Consider the following 13880-nt stretch of genomic DNA (forward strand, 5'->3'; position numbering starts at 1 on the left):
GCTTATGCACCCTGGAATATTCGCACTGATTAAAATAGAATCCACTTTTATTCATTGCTAAAACATTTTATTATTAGCAGCTCAGGACAACATCCAATACTAAAAAGAATGGCATGACATAATTCTTAAAATATGTTAAGCAGTTAAGATTAACACTACTTTGAGGTTTGTTTATTTTAGTGACTTATTCATGACCCAACCCCTCTAAAGAAAATCAAATATAAATAAAAAGAACATATAATTTCTGCACAGTTATTTTCTACCTATTTGCTTTCTGACACTAGCAACAGGAATAGTAAATATTTTTGCATAAAAGTTCAGGAGCTATGAAGAATACAAAAGTATCAAAAGCCCAACAGAGTATTGCATCTCACAAGTTGGTGGGAGTGGAGTGACTTCATGATTGAAGTCCACCAGACTTCCTAAGCTAAGCAGAGGAGTTTCATCAGGTGTGAGTGCCATAAAACTACATTACTGTAGGTGATTCTGTTAAATCTTTCGGCATGATGTACAATGACAATGAGACTCAGTGAAGTGGGGCTGATCAGTCTTAAGAGGAGACTAAAGTAAAATCTTACTGTGGACTTCAATTGCCTAAGAGCAGGATACAGAGAAGATAGAGCCAGAGTCTTCTTGTAAGTAATCACTGCAAATATGAGAAGCACTGGGGACAAGCTGCAACGTGGGAAATTCCAATTAGATCAGGAAAAAAATTTCACAAGAAGACTAGCCAAACACTGGAACAGATAGCCCAAAGAGGTGTCAAATCTCTATCCTTGGAGGCACGTAAATTCACCCAGGCAACCCCTGAACCATTTGATCCAAGCCAGCCCTCCTGAGCAGAGGGTGGGACCAGCAACCCTCAGAGGTCCCCTGAGGCATAACAGTGTTCAGAGTTTACTTTAAACTTATGTATTTAATAAAATATTTCCCAGTTAATTTCATATCCTATATTATAAATGTTACAAAATATCTTGTAGGATACAAATAGACTGGAAAATAGAATCATTTGCTAATGGTTAATACAGTGCCTTCTAATTAATTCATTCACCTACCTGCCTTGAGGGTACAGTGACCTGAGGAATCACCATCCTAAGATACTTAAATTTTGATTGCTTTACAAAAGGCAAAATCCAAATTCCAAAGCAGTCTAATAATACTAAACAATAAACTAGTGCCTTTCCTTCAGAAGTAAAGAAAACCTATTCTGTCAAAGTTAGTATAAAACTGTACAGCAATTCACAGACACAACAGTGAAAAAAATATAATTAAGTGGTATATTCAAATTCTGCCCTAACTTTATAAAAAAGCTAAAGAAACCAAGGGCAAGGCTTCCTAATTGCCACTATTGCTTTCGTGGAAAAACCTTAATTTTGTGCTCCTCGGTATAATAAGACTTTATCTGCAAATCCTTTATCTGAATGTATATCTTTTTTTGTTCAGAAAAAGGAAGAACTGAAACAGTGATTTTGAGTAACTCTGTGCTTCAGTTTATCTTGGTTCCCACATTATAAATATCATCATCATGGCTAGGCTTTGCGAACGAAGATTTGGGAAGGGCTCTACCCACGTTTCTTGCAAGCGCGTTGGTGGCTAAAAAGGCCAATACGAGACAGGCATGTCTGGTTGCAAAAGGCACAGCAGAAAGACTCCTTAGGTGGTATATTCTGCAAGGCTCAATTATAAATATAGCACATTTATAATTAATATATGTTTTAGATGGAGTCAAGTTTGCTTTTCAATGAAGTAGCATCTTTTAAACTAATCAGATTACACACTGAAGGTCTGCATTTTTATATACATTCCTCCATGACAATTTCTTCTTTACTAATTTTAAGGAAAATTTGGTTCAGAGAGGCAACCACAGCAGTTCAACTACGAGCACTGCTTCTCCTCGTATTTCTCCAAGCATCAGGTACAAATTTGTCAGACTCTGATACAAGGCATAAACATAACTATGTCAGTAATCCCTCTGTCATACTTGGCCCAACTTCTATTTGCCAGTCAATATGGTTAATGATACATTTAGGTGTAAGAATATTTATGGTTGCACTTGGTCTTATTTTAAATACACTCTCTTCATATGAAAAACACATTAAAGAAATCACCAAATGAATTAAAGACTTTTTTGTGTGTGTATTTTCTCCAAAAAAGAGCTGATATTTTAGAATTCAGAACAAAATCTTACGGCATAGTTCAAGCATTTCTGAAGCACTGTTCCAGAACTTTGAAGTCATTCAGGATCCGGATAACCTTGATTCCTTTTCCTATTCATGTCCAAAACAAACACAGGAACTTGCATATGCACAGCACATACTCTTCCCAGAAGTTCTGTACCATTGGTTCTTGTACTCCACCACATATCTGCAGTTGAGTCAGACTCTGCTTGTACACAGGAGCAGAATCTGCCCCTTCTTGCTTGTTTAGAAGTGTTATTAGTAAACAGAAAAAAAAGAAAATTCAACAAGAGAGAGAAACCAGTTATAGCACCTCCTGCCAAACACTTCAGAGATATCTAGCTATATTATAATTTTTTTAAAATCTCTATATTTTCAAGGATTTTATTTGTATACTCTTGCCCTAGATGCAAGATGAGCAGTGTTGCACATGCTTTGTGAGGTGGTTAACAATCAGAGCTCTCAGCGGTTTGTAAAAACTTGTAGTTTCAGAATGGTTTTCTGTGACAGCTTTTTGCATAAATCAAGTTTGGTTGTAGTTCTTTCACAGGATGAAAGACAGACTGTGCTACAAAGGGTAAGTAACTTATGTTCACTGTTCCCTTTGGCTTCTTTCCCCAATTCCTCAGTTTAAGAAAGTTGGATTACATACCCATTGCTGATGAGTCACATTCTGGGAATACCAGAAAATAGTCTTCTTAGTTTAATGCATTCATTTCACTTTTCTATGAAGTTTACCATTCAGTAAAAAAATTAAATTGTCAACATACATAAGACTTCCTAAACCCTAACTATGTGTCCTTACTAGTATACAACTTGAAAATTGAGCAGTACCAATTGGAAAATTGAAAGAAAAATACTGTTTAGCCACACAAAGCATAATTTCAAGACTATTGATTTACATAAAGATCTGTTAAAACTGTCCAAATTCAGTAATTTCAGACTACACCAGAAAGAAAGAGGCATTTACAAATGTTACCACTGAATGTGTAAAAAAAGGTAGAGGTTCCCCTCATGCCTCATGCAATAAACTGTTTTGAAGATGCATGGGACCCGCCTGTCCTAACTGTGTAGGCCATATACAGTAATCTGAGACTGACCTTGTATTTCAGAATGACACCAAGTCTCAGCATTCAAATAAACACTCATACTTTCATGTTTAACACTTGGAATTCACACTCGTGCTTCAAGGGTGCTCAGTACATTAAAAATATGCAACATCTTATGGAAAATCCTTTGTATTTTACAGTATCAAGGACTAAAGTTGTCTTTGCAGCTTTAAGAAAAGTGCTGAACCAATTTTTCTTTCTGAAAACTTTCTACTAAACAAGTAGTCAGGAATGATTCAGTATCTGCTTGGCAAATCTGACTATTTAAAGGCAGAACAACATTTTTTGAATGTGAGCTCTGGCAAGTAATTTATATCCCTATTTTCCATTCCCCTTAATTGCAACACATTTTCCCGCCAAAATAATCCATGCAAGAATGCATGGCTGAAGGAATCTGCTCAGAGTTCAATAGTGTACTGTCAACTCCCTTAGGCTGATATATGGCTCTTAATTGAGGGAATTGCATCTTTTGCTCTCTCTTTTTTTTTTTTTTAAACAGATTTTTAGGAGTGACTTCAAAGAAAGAGATAATGAAGAATAGCTGAAAAAAAGTGCCTCTCCAATGATCTGTGACTAGTTCAATAAAAGCTAGCAGTCATCATTCAGGAAGACAAAGCGTTTGCATTTTGCAACCTAAATACAGTAAAAATTCTACATTTTCTGTTGACTTAGAAATTACATCTGAAAGTTGATCAATAAAATCAACAGACTCTATTCACACAACGGTAACTGAATTCTGGATATATGGTATCTGATGTGTTCTAAGTAAACAAGAGTAGTTAGATTCTCCCTTTGCCAGAAGGAGAAAGATTCAAAAAAGAGAAGTCATACTGTTGCAGAGAATTGAATTTTCCAAAATAACGGTACATGAAAAAAGTATTTGGAGACTCTACCAGAATGCATATTGCAACTGAAAACAACCACAAAAAGCAAGCACTTAGAGATTAATGGATTCACATCTATTTCATTCATATACTATTCTTCAGACAGAAAAAAGGAAAAGTATTTCTGAAAACAAATGACTACATATAGCATTTCTTACTGAGGATCCTACAGTAATGTATGCTGTGTAAAGTAATAAATGTTCGCAGGATTGAGTCCTAAATATATTTGCTCAGTATTTGAGCAAAGTTACAAACAGTTGCCATTGCTTGACAATAAAAAGACAACATTTTAAAAGATCATAGTTATAAATGCAAACATTCATTATTAGTCAATTATTTTCACAATTACTCATATTTTCATTTCCTAAGTCCATGATTTTCATCCTGTATTTGAAACCCATAATCAAAACACCATTCTATGGTGAACCACATAACAGGATAGAAGTATATTTTTCAGAACAATGTTAGCAACACTAAACTTTTATTATTAGTTTTCTCTCTCTTGCCCCCCAGAATTGCACATGCTGTCACAATTCAATTACTACAAAATGAACTAAACCTTTTGAGACTCTAGGGGGAAATGTGAGTTCATCCAGGACTGAGAGCATTCAAATACTGCAATCAAACAACCAGTGTTCAACACTATAAAGCATTGGTTCATATGTTGGTAATCTATGTAGATTTCTATAAACATCTTGCACCTCTGTATTTCAGAAGGGAATCACTCAATACAGGAGATATATGAATAATCACTAAATGCAAGGAAGAGCAAATTTCAGTTGCAAAAGGATCCTTCAAATTATCAGGTAAGGAATTTTTGGGAAAAAGTCAGATGGAACAGATATATACAGATTTATCTAGCGCAAAACAGGTTTCCTCACGAAGCCAGGACTCAATCTGTATGTCTATATGCGTGCTCCAAGACAGTCTCTGCAAACACGTTTGTGGTATTTCAACAAGCAAGACAAATAGCTGGTCACTGGTACACTTCTGTGCCACATTTTGTGCTTTAGGTTCTTTTCACAGCACTAATCCATCAGAAAAAAAATACATGCACACAAATAACATTCTTTCATATCCCTAGCTAAAAGTTGACTCAAGTCTTGCAGTAATTCTTAACCATGTGGTTTAGGTAGAATTTTTTCTTGCTTTGTGGGGTTTTTTTTTAAACAGAATTTTCAGCATTGTCAGGTTTAAAAAACAGTTGCTTTGTTTATCACTGTTAAGCTTTATCCACTGACGCTTCTCACGTGTTCTCCCCTTGGGACATTCCCTAAGCTTTAACGTCAGTTTGCAACTGTTTTGGAGCAATCCAAGTCCCCACAAAGAACAGAATATGAATAAACCATGGGAACACAGGATAGCTGCTTCGGTAAATAAGCTGATTGCCCTACATGGTAAGGATTTACCACATAGGATATCTCTCACAAGAGATAAATATTACGCTCTTGCTCCAGAATTCACTTACCTCCCGCAATTCAAGCCTCTGAGCCACTGCTTCCAGACTTTCCTGGCCCGTGCTTTCCACTGACAGCGTGAACTCCACAAACTCATTGTTGAGCAGCTGGATACGAGCCACCAAGCAGCTCTTGCTGGATACTGTGTAACGTCGAGTTCGTTTCAATTTTAACCCAAAAGGTAGAGGCATCTTCTTTTTCCCCCCAGATGGCTACTGTTAAAGAGCTACTACCACCGGGACCTTGAGAGGGGACGGGAAGTTGTCTCCTCTCAACAGGTAAGAAGCTGTAAAGTCTCCAGAGATCAACCAGCAGCAGCAGTATCCATTAAAGACAAGCAAGTTTTCCACCAAGAAACAAGCAGAAGAGACATCCACTGGAATCCTAGTACGGAGCAAAAGAGAAAGAGAATAAATACAAGAATCAGAAATACTTTGACTGAAAGGGGAATAGTAACATGGGAAAAATAACATGTATATTTTTTCTAAATCTAAATAACCAGTCTACTTTTCCAAAATGCAAAGCTGTTATGTATTCAAATAATGAAATAAGTACCGGAGTTTCTGGTTTTTCCACAAATGACACTGGTTTTTGGCAAGTTGATTTCTTTTTTTTTTTAAACTCACAAGCGAATAACGAGTCTTAGTCAAATGTGGCTGCAATATCTTAAAATAAGTATGTATAAACTGAATCGGTATTTAAACGAAATACTTCTACAAAGTCCAGGTTGCCTAAGGTATTTCTAATACTGAACAAAGTCACTTTCTCTACAAGCAAATCCAGCACTCTGGCTTGTTTTTCAGAGCATCATACAGCTCAGCCACTATCTGTTGGTGGATAAATGCAAAACCAAGCCCCATAAAAGATTGAGGGGGAAAAAAAGAAAGGCAGGGAGGCATTAAAGCTCACACCTTAGCCGTTTCCTACCAGACAATTAAAATGTAATTCCTCTAATTTTCCCTGAATTACAGCTAGCTGTGCCATTATTCCTCATGCTAAACTTCTGTATGATGCTTTAAGTTATGCTTTGCTTCACCAAAAGACTACATGAATTCTGAGAACCATTTATTTTCTAATTTTTCCTTGAAAAACATATTCATTCCCAGGCTACAGGTAGCCACCCATTTCCCCACCTTTTCCAAACACCTTCACGCCTCCTCTCCTGTCAACTCCATCCCAAGCTTTGCCTTTCTCCTTTTTCAAGTGTTTTCTTTCTGCGTGCACCCTGATCTAAGAAATTTGTCATAGAATCACAGAAAGGTTTGGGTTTGAAGAGATCTTAAAGATCATCTAGTTCCAACTCCCCTGCCACGGGCAGGGATTCCATTCACTAGACCAGGCTGCTCCAACCTGGGGCTGTGTGAGGCAGAGCAGGGCTGCAGGAGCAACGTGGGCCGTGCCCGTGGGCCAGGCATTGCCACCTGGGTTAAAGCCACGCTGCTTTCTCTCCTCTCTGCCCGTGGACCTCTAGTGGCAGCGTTGCCCCGCCTGAAAAGGGAAAGAAAACAGCAGCCTACTTTTTTTTTTTTTTCAGGCTGGTATGTATTAGTAGCACCTATTAAAAGGTGTAATTCAATTTCCCAGGACTCTCAGGATGACCAGACAGGAGTAACGTGAGGATACCCATTTCTTTGGAACGGTGAACCGGAAGAAGTAGTCTTCCTATCACACCTGTTTTTAAACTCAAAGGTGGTGTAGCTATAAACAAACAGATACCACATACTGCTTGGACCTTTATACACCTACCTAGAAACTTAATGTTATCCAACACAATCTCAAACTCTTTAGGCTGAAAACTTTGTATCAGCCTCCCTATTCCCTTGCAAGCAGCACAGCAAAGAAGAAAGGGAGGCAGAAAGACACTAAAGGCCTTAAATGGGGAGAAAGAGGAGGCAGCGTGGCATTTTTCCCTAATGACATCTTTGCAACCCTACTCCAAAGAATGACCAGAAGCATATTTCATGACCACGTTTCTGATAATCTGGAAGCAGTTCTACCATCCTACACAATCCCTGTCCTCAACAGATACCACCTAAAATCTTAGCTGAATAAGAAAAAAACCCTGACCCAAATGCCAACTAATTTATTTTTGGGTGCAGCTGTAGAATAAATAACAACGGATAACAGGTTTCCCTGAAAAATACAGGGATATACAGGGAATCCTAACTTTATTACTTGCTCTGCACTTTGATCTTCCAAATCCAGTCCTGCTTGAGCAGCATGCAGGGAATGCTCTACCGACAGAAGCTTTTAGTCCCCTGCCCACTGCCAGCAGAATCTCTCACTGGGTTTATTCCTGTTACAGTAACTTTTGGCTGACTGACCTCAGCCCATGTCCCCAAGCTTCCACCCCCCATTTTCCAATACATTATTTGCACAGTTACGCACTTTCTTTAGTGCTACAGCAACGAGGAAAACCAACTTACTCCTCTCTTTGAAAGCTGCAGTTAGAAATGCAGTGCTGTTTAATCTCTGGTTTTATGTAGTACCACTGAATACAAAAGACTTTCAAACTTTTGTGCCCATATCAGGCCCTTAAGAAAGTATTCTAAGGTCATGGAAAGAAACAAAAATTAAAAAAAAATAAATCATTAAACAAAGGCCAAACAGACAGGTGAAATTTTCAAACCATCTAATGCTGACATGAGGAAGTCTCAGACTTTCAGTTATTTCTCTATGCAGACAGGTAACAATGCCAGCATAGGAAGTTTAGAGCAGAATTTTCAGAACATGCCAGCCAGGAGCATTCTTCAGTTTAAGATCCCTTGTTTGCATTTATTGGTCCACTGAGCATTTTCCCTAAATGCATTTTAACTCAGTACATGTCTGACATAATCTTCATGACTTCTGAAACACATTTATAACAAGGAAAACTTAAGTAATTAACTTCCAGACCACGTCACAAAGGACCAACTAAAAGAAAAAACTCCTGACATATAATAAATATTGTAGAATAAAGGCAAGTTTGATGAATAACACTGAGCTATCATTCAGTATCTTCTACTGCTAGCCATGTGTAGTTCCTGCAAACACAGCTGTGCTGGTTTTATTCAGCAGCTGAACATTCTGCAGTGTTAGGTGGTCTCATAGTTGCCATCTGCATTACTTTAAATTCAAACACATCTGCATTGTTTTAAAGCTCCTTTAGCAAAAATGAACTACATACTGCCAGGAGTTACAAATCCAACTAATGACCTTTACAGTAACAGGTCTTTATTTACCAAGCCTGGAATTTTCATGTAACAGCTAAAAATGTCGTTAGTGGCCAAAGTTTGTATATTTTAACAGAATCCTGTAGTTTCAAAAATGCTATATTAGAATTTCAGCAACATGGTCATGACAGATATGTGATCACTGAACATTTTCTCTTTTGCCTACACTCCCCACTCCCTCAATTATTAGTATTTTACTTCACAAAGATTTTTTTAACAGCCTGCATGAATGACACTAATCAAAATAAAACTGCAATATATAATGGTGAAAAAGGGTTCCCATTATTTCAAAGACTTGAAATACATATATTTATTTCAGAAATATTTGGGGAGCCAGAAAAAAATAATCAGAATACTCCACTCTCCCCCGTTTTACCAGTTAATCTTTGACATGACTCTTGGACTGAGAGAGCAGCAATAAGTGCATATCTCAAACCTCCCCTACCTCCAGAAGCACAGTCCCAACACCTTTAATTTTCAAAAAGTAAATGCTTGAAACTCCTCACCCTTACACTACACAGCAGAGAAGTTCAGCCGCTATGTTTTCACTCTGCCTGCTGTTTTCCCCTTACCTTGCAGAGCGATCCAAAGACACCGAGTCTCCTTTCACATACGTGTAGCTGAAAAAAGCCCTCAGTGCTCCAAGACTTTTCCTCCCGGAGCCATCTCATCTGTATTCCTCGGGAACTGACTTACTGTGTTGCTCTTGTCCGAAACAGCTGCTATCTCGGCTAACCCACCTTCTTCTCAGATCACTCATAGTGAAAACATTCCTCACTTCCTGTCTCAAAAAACTTGCTCTGGATATCATTCCACTGGGTAAAGAGCTGGGGGGTGGAAGAAAATATTACAACAAAATAAACCTGTGCCAGCCAGCTCTTCAGGCGGCCTCTTTCATGTGACGCTGTGCCGCATGAGCGCAAATTGCGTTCTCAGGAATATTTTCAAATCGCCCGTCCCTGTGTGCCTCTGTGTGTGTGCATTTAATTTCTTTTCCTGGAGGCGTTCCCCTCGCTCTATCCATGCGGAAGGATACGCTGAAAGAATTAAAGCGAAGGCCCGTATGCTTGTAGCCCATTACCTCAGAGAGTTGGAATGCCTGGCAGGGAGAATGTCAGCAATGAACAGCTGCTTCTCTGGCTACAGGGGCACTACAGAAATAGGGGTTACAACAAATAGCAGGCAATCCTTGCTTTTTTTAATCATATGATCATTTATTTTAAGCCCTTCCAATTAAGGCAAATCTCTTACCAAAATTCTGTTGGTCTTATTTTCAAGCAGCTTGGAAATATTTTCAAGGTTTAATCAGTTTGTGCCTTATCAAATGACCTATGCACATACATTTATATCTGCAGCTGAAAACAAAAGTCCTTGCAAAGTTTCAGTTGTTGGTAAGATACACAACAAGAAAATGCAGAATACAGGCTGATCTTTCAGCCCTTGTCTGGACTTAAAACTCCCAAAGGTGTCAATAGAAATTACACCCTTGATAACAACTGTCTTAGCAAGCTTTAAATGCATATCAATTCAGGAATATTTACAGTGTTTAATTAATGCAAACACCATCCCAAGGGCTGCACTCCAGTCTCACAAGTATACGGAGACCTCTGTGTGTTTGTGTGCCTGTGAAATCTGCAATTGTTGCATGCCATTTGGAATATTATGGCTCTCCCCATTGTGTGAGCCAGGCAAAAGTATATACAAACTTGAACTGGGGCAGGGATGAGGAAAAAGTAAAGTATGTGAATGCTGACTCATAACTGTAACACTTAGAAAGTGTTTTGGTAAGGTAAAGTGCACAAACATGCTACTGTCTGAGCAGGTCTAACCTGCAGGTCAACTATGCAAATAGCATGTTACTCAGGAGGACACTAATCTCAGCTGAAATATGCAGGTAATTTTGTGCTATAATGAATTCTTCTGAGTTATTTCTCTAGACACAGTTGTCTTTCCTTAGATCAGAGAAATATCTTTTTTTTTCTTCTCCATACATCAGTCACAGTCATGATGAGCAGTCCATAAGCAAAATATAAAAAAGTAATTTGGGTAAAATAAACTAACTTTGAAGTAACCAAAATGGATACCCTTTCCTAATGGTGTATGCTACAGGACAGAACTATGGTTACTTGCTGGAAAAAACTCTCTAATACAGCATATGACAAATCCAAGCCACGAAAGTTCAGAGTTATGAAGGCAACCCCTCCTATTTCTAAACAATTCAAACTGGAAACAAGGTCTCAATTCTCTTATCTGTCACATTTCCTATTCTAATTCTTCATCACACCCATTTCCTGCCTGAGTCCCTGCCTAGAAGTTGCATTTATTAGACTTCCCTTGTTTTCCATAGTTACCTCTTGCTGCATTTTCTTTCTTTGCATTTATGTTAAAGACAACATCTCATCTTAAAAGAGACAGCTAGGATGTTGCCAATATGCTCCTCTGCAGTCTGCATCTTCTTTTGAAGCCTCTCACATTTTTTATACCCAAGTAATTTTTTTCTTCTGCTGCTTTTTTAATTTTGTAACCTCAGATTGTATCCCAACTCTGTATTTTTCTGCACCTTCTCCATTTTGCCCTATCTCATTTTATTTCCTCATCAGCTCTATGTTACTTGCTTTGCTCCAACTGTCAATTCTAATAAAAAGTGCAAAGAGACAAAGGCATCCATAAACATGGGATGATTGATAAAGACACATCAATAAGATGTAGAGTGATTGCCTCAGGCCACAATACTGTGCTTCTGCTTCCTCCTTTAAGCCCTGGTCAACACTCATGACATGCATGGATGTTGACTACATCTTTTGCTGGTACTCTTTACTCTCTTGTTGAAGTGTATGTGAGGAAATGACTAATATCCTACAGCTGAATGTTGCAGCCCTTGTTCTATGAGTACAAGGGAAAGTTGCTGCCCCTTGGGTTGGATAAGGCCTGCCATAATGGAACAGGGATAAATCTATTTTGTTCTTATTGACATTGTCCCTTCTGGAGCAGATTTTTGTTGTTTTTTTTTTCCTGCTCTTGGTCCAAATATGTGATTGCAGTTGAGTGTATCAACCAACAGGGTAAAGGTTGATGCAAATATTCAGCTTATTTCGGTTCTGCAAGCTCTGTCCAGCATCAGGTCTTTGCATTGACTTAAACGTAAAGTTGGAAGTGAGCCAAAGAGGAAGCAGAATGGGCCACCCTCCAGGCAGAAAAGTGGTATGCATGTATACACTCCTCAGCCTAGTGGAGAGTTACTATTCGTGATAAAAACACAGGCAGGATAATCCGGAAAGTGCTAGTTAAAGGGGCTTTCCCACAATGCTGAAACAATGAAGAAGTCATGTGGAAAAATATCTTGATTTACACCATGCAAAATAGTGACTTCATGAACTGCAGTCAGAATACCTCTGATTCTACATGTGATGCAAAGCTGTTCTCTGAACAAATTCACTTTGTTCATCACCTCCATGTTTGGCTCTGTGTCTGAAGCCTCCTTGCTTTTTCATCAGTCATTTCTTATTTGTGAAAAACAAGAGATAGCTGGGACTTTATGCATCCTTATATATTTTTTATAGTAATACAGAGAATGGAGTGCCAGAAAAATGAGTAAACAATATGTCTATTACATCCTTGAAGCCTGCAATTTCATGTGTGCAAGATTCATTTTTACTTACAAGGTGCTGTAAAGTGTTGAACATGTTCTACTAAGTAACTAATTAAGGCTATAGAATTTTCCTATTAGAAGAAAACAGGCAGTTTTCCTACACAGAATGTAATGTTGAACTTGAAGCAATAAGCTCCTTTTTTTATTTTCAAAGGAAACTTTTTTTAGCACAGTATTTCTTTCTAAAGTAAATCCCTTAATAATGAAATAAACTCAATTCCTATTTTTGCACTGCAATAATTATTTTTCTTGTTCCAATAATACTTTCTTAAGAAAGTAAAATGTGTCTCTTAAAGGTTAAAATGGTGTAATTAAACTAATCTGTTACTAGTTCCATCTCACTGTAACACCAATATGTTATAACCAGAGTCAGGCAAACAGCTCAGATCATTAGCAATAATTAGTCTAGGCTATCTCTGTATGATGTTTGGTTTATATCAGGAGCAGTGATGCAGAAAGAGATTAACACAGCTGTTAACTACAAAGCCTGGAGTTTATTTTAACCAGTGGCATTACTTGTAAAAGATCCTTTATCTGTAGGCTGGGCTTTCAACAATGTTACTGATCACTAGATCAGCTGAAGTGAAGCTGGGACACTGGTGCAAAAGATAAATGGTTTGCCTCAAACATTACTTCTTTTTTGCTTACTACTATCCTTACCCCGTAGGCTTTTCTTCCTCTGCAACTGATCCCTTGTAGCAGTAAGACCAGTTGATATTTGTGTTGGGTTTGTGTGGCCAGGTTTTGGTAGTGGAGGAGCTACAGGGGTAACTTGTGTGAGAAGTTGTCAGAAGCTTCCCCTGTGTCTGACCGAGCAAATGCCAGATGGCTCCAAGATAGACCCACCGCTGGCCAAGGCTGAGCCCATCAGCCACAGCAGTAGCACCTCTGGGGTGACATGTTTAGAAGGGAAGAAAAGTTATTGGGCAGAAGCAAATTGCAGCCAGAGGAGTGAGAATATGAAGAGGACAGCCCTGCAGACACAAAGGTCAGTGAAGAAGGAGGGGGAGGAGGTTCTCCAGATCCTGGAGCAGAGATTCCCCTGCAGCCCGAGGTGAAGACTATGGTGAGGCAACCGTGCTCCTGCAGTCCATGGAGGTCTATAGTGGAGCAGAGATCCATCTGCAGCCTACGCTGGAGCACATGGATGCCTGGAGGCTGTGAAACTGTGGGAAGCCCATGGCGAAGCAAGCTCCTGGCAGGACCTGTGGTCCCATGGAGAGAGGAGGCCACGCTGGAGGAGTTTTCTGCCAGGACTTGTGACCCCATGGGGGTCCCACGCTGGAGCAGCCTGTTCCTGAAGAACTGCATCCAATGAAAGGGATCCATGCTGGGACATGTTGTGAACTGCAGCCTGTGGGAACAATCTGTGGAAAGCTGTTTCTCCTGGGA

The 13880-nt window shown here is 38.8% G+C and overlaps 1 protein-coding gene across 1 annotated transcript in view; it reads right to left on the minus strand.

The window, feature by feature from the left end:
- PTPN21 (protein tyrosine phosphatase, non-receptor type 21) overlaps positions 1-9826 on the minus strand; it is a 41854-nt gene extending 32028 nt beyond the window's left edge. The window contains 2 exon segments of the mRNA XM_027673194.1: positions 5639-6011; positions 9412-9826. Coding sequence (XP_027528995.1) covers positions 5639-5818 — 180 coding nt within the window. The 5' untranslated portion in view covers positions 5819-6011; positions 9412-9826.
- Positions 9827-13880: the final 4054 nt, after the last annotated feature.

The sequence above is a fragment of the Neopelma chrysocephalum genome, unplaced genomic scaffold, assembly GCF_003984885.1.
Source record: "Neopelma chrysocephalum unplaced genomic scaffold, ASM398488v2 Primary Assembly neopelma1_24, whole genome shotgun sequence".
NCBI lineage: Eukaryota > Metazoa > Chordata > Aves > Passeriformes > Pipridae > Neopelma > Neopelma chrysocephalum.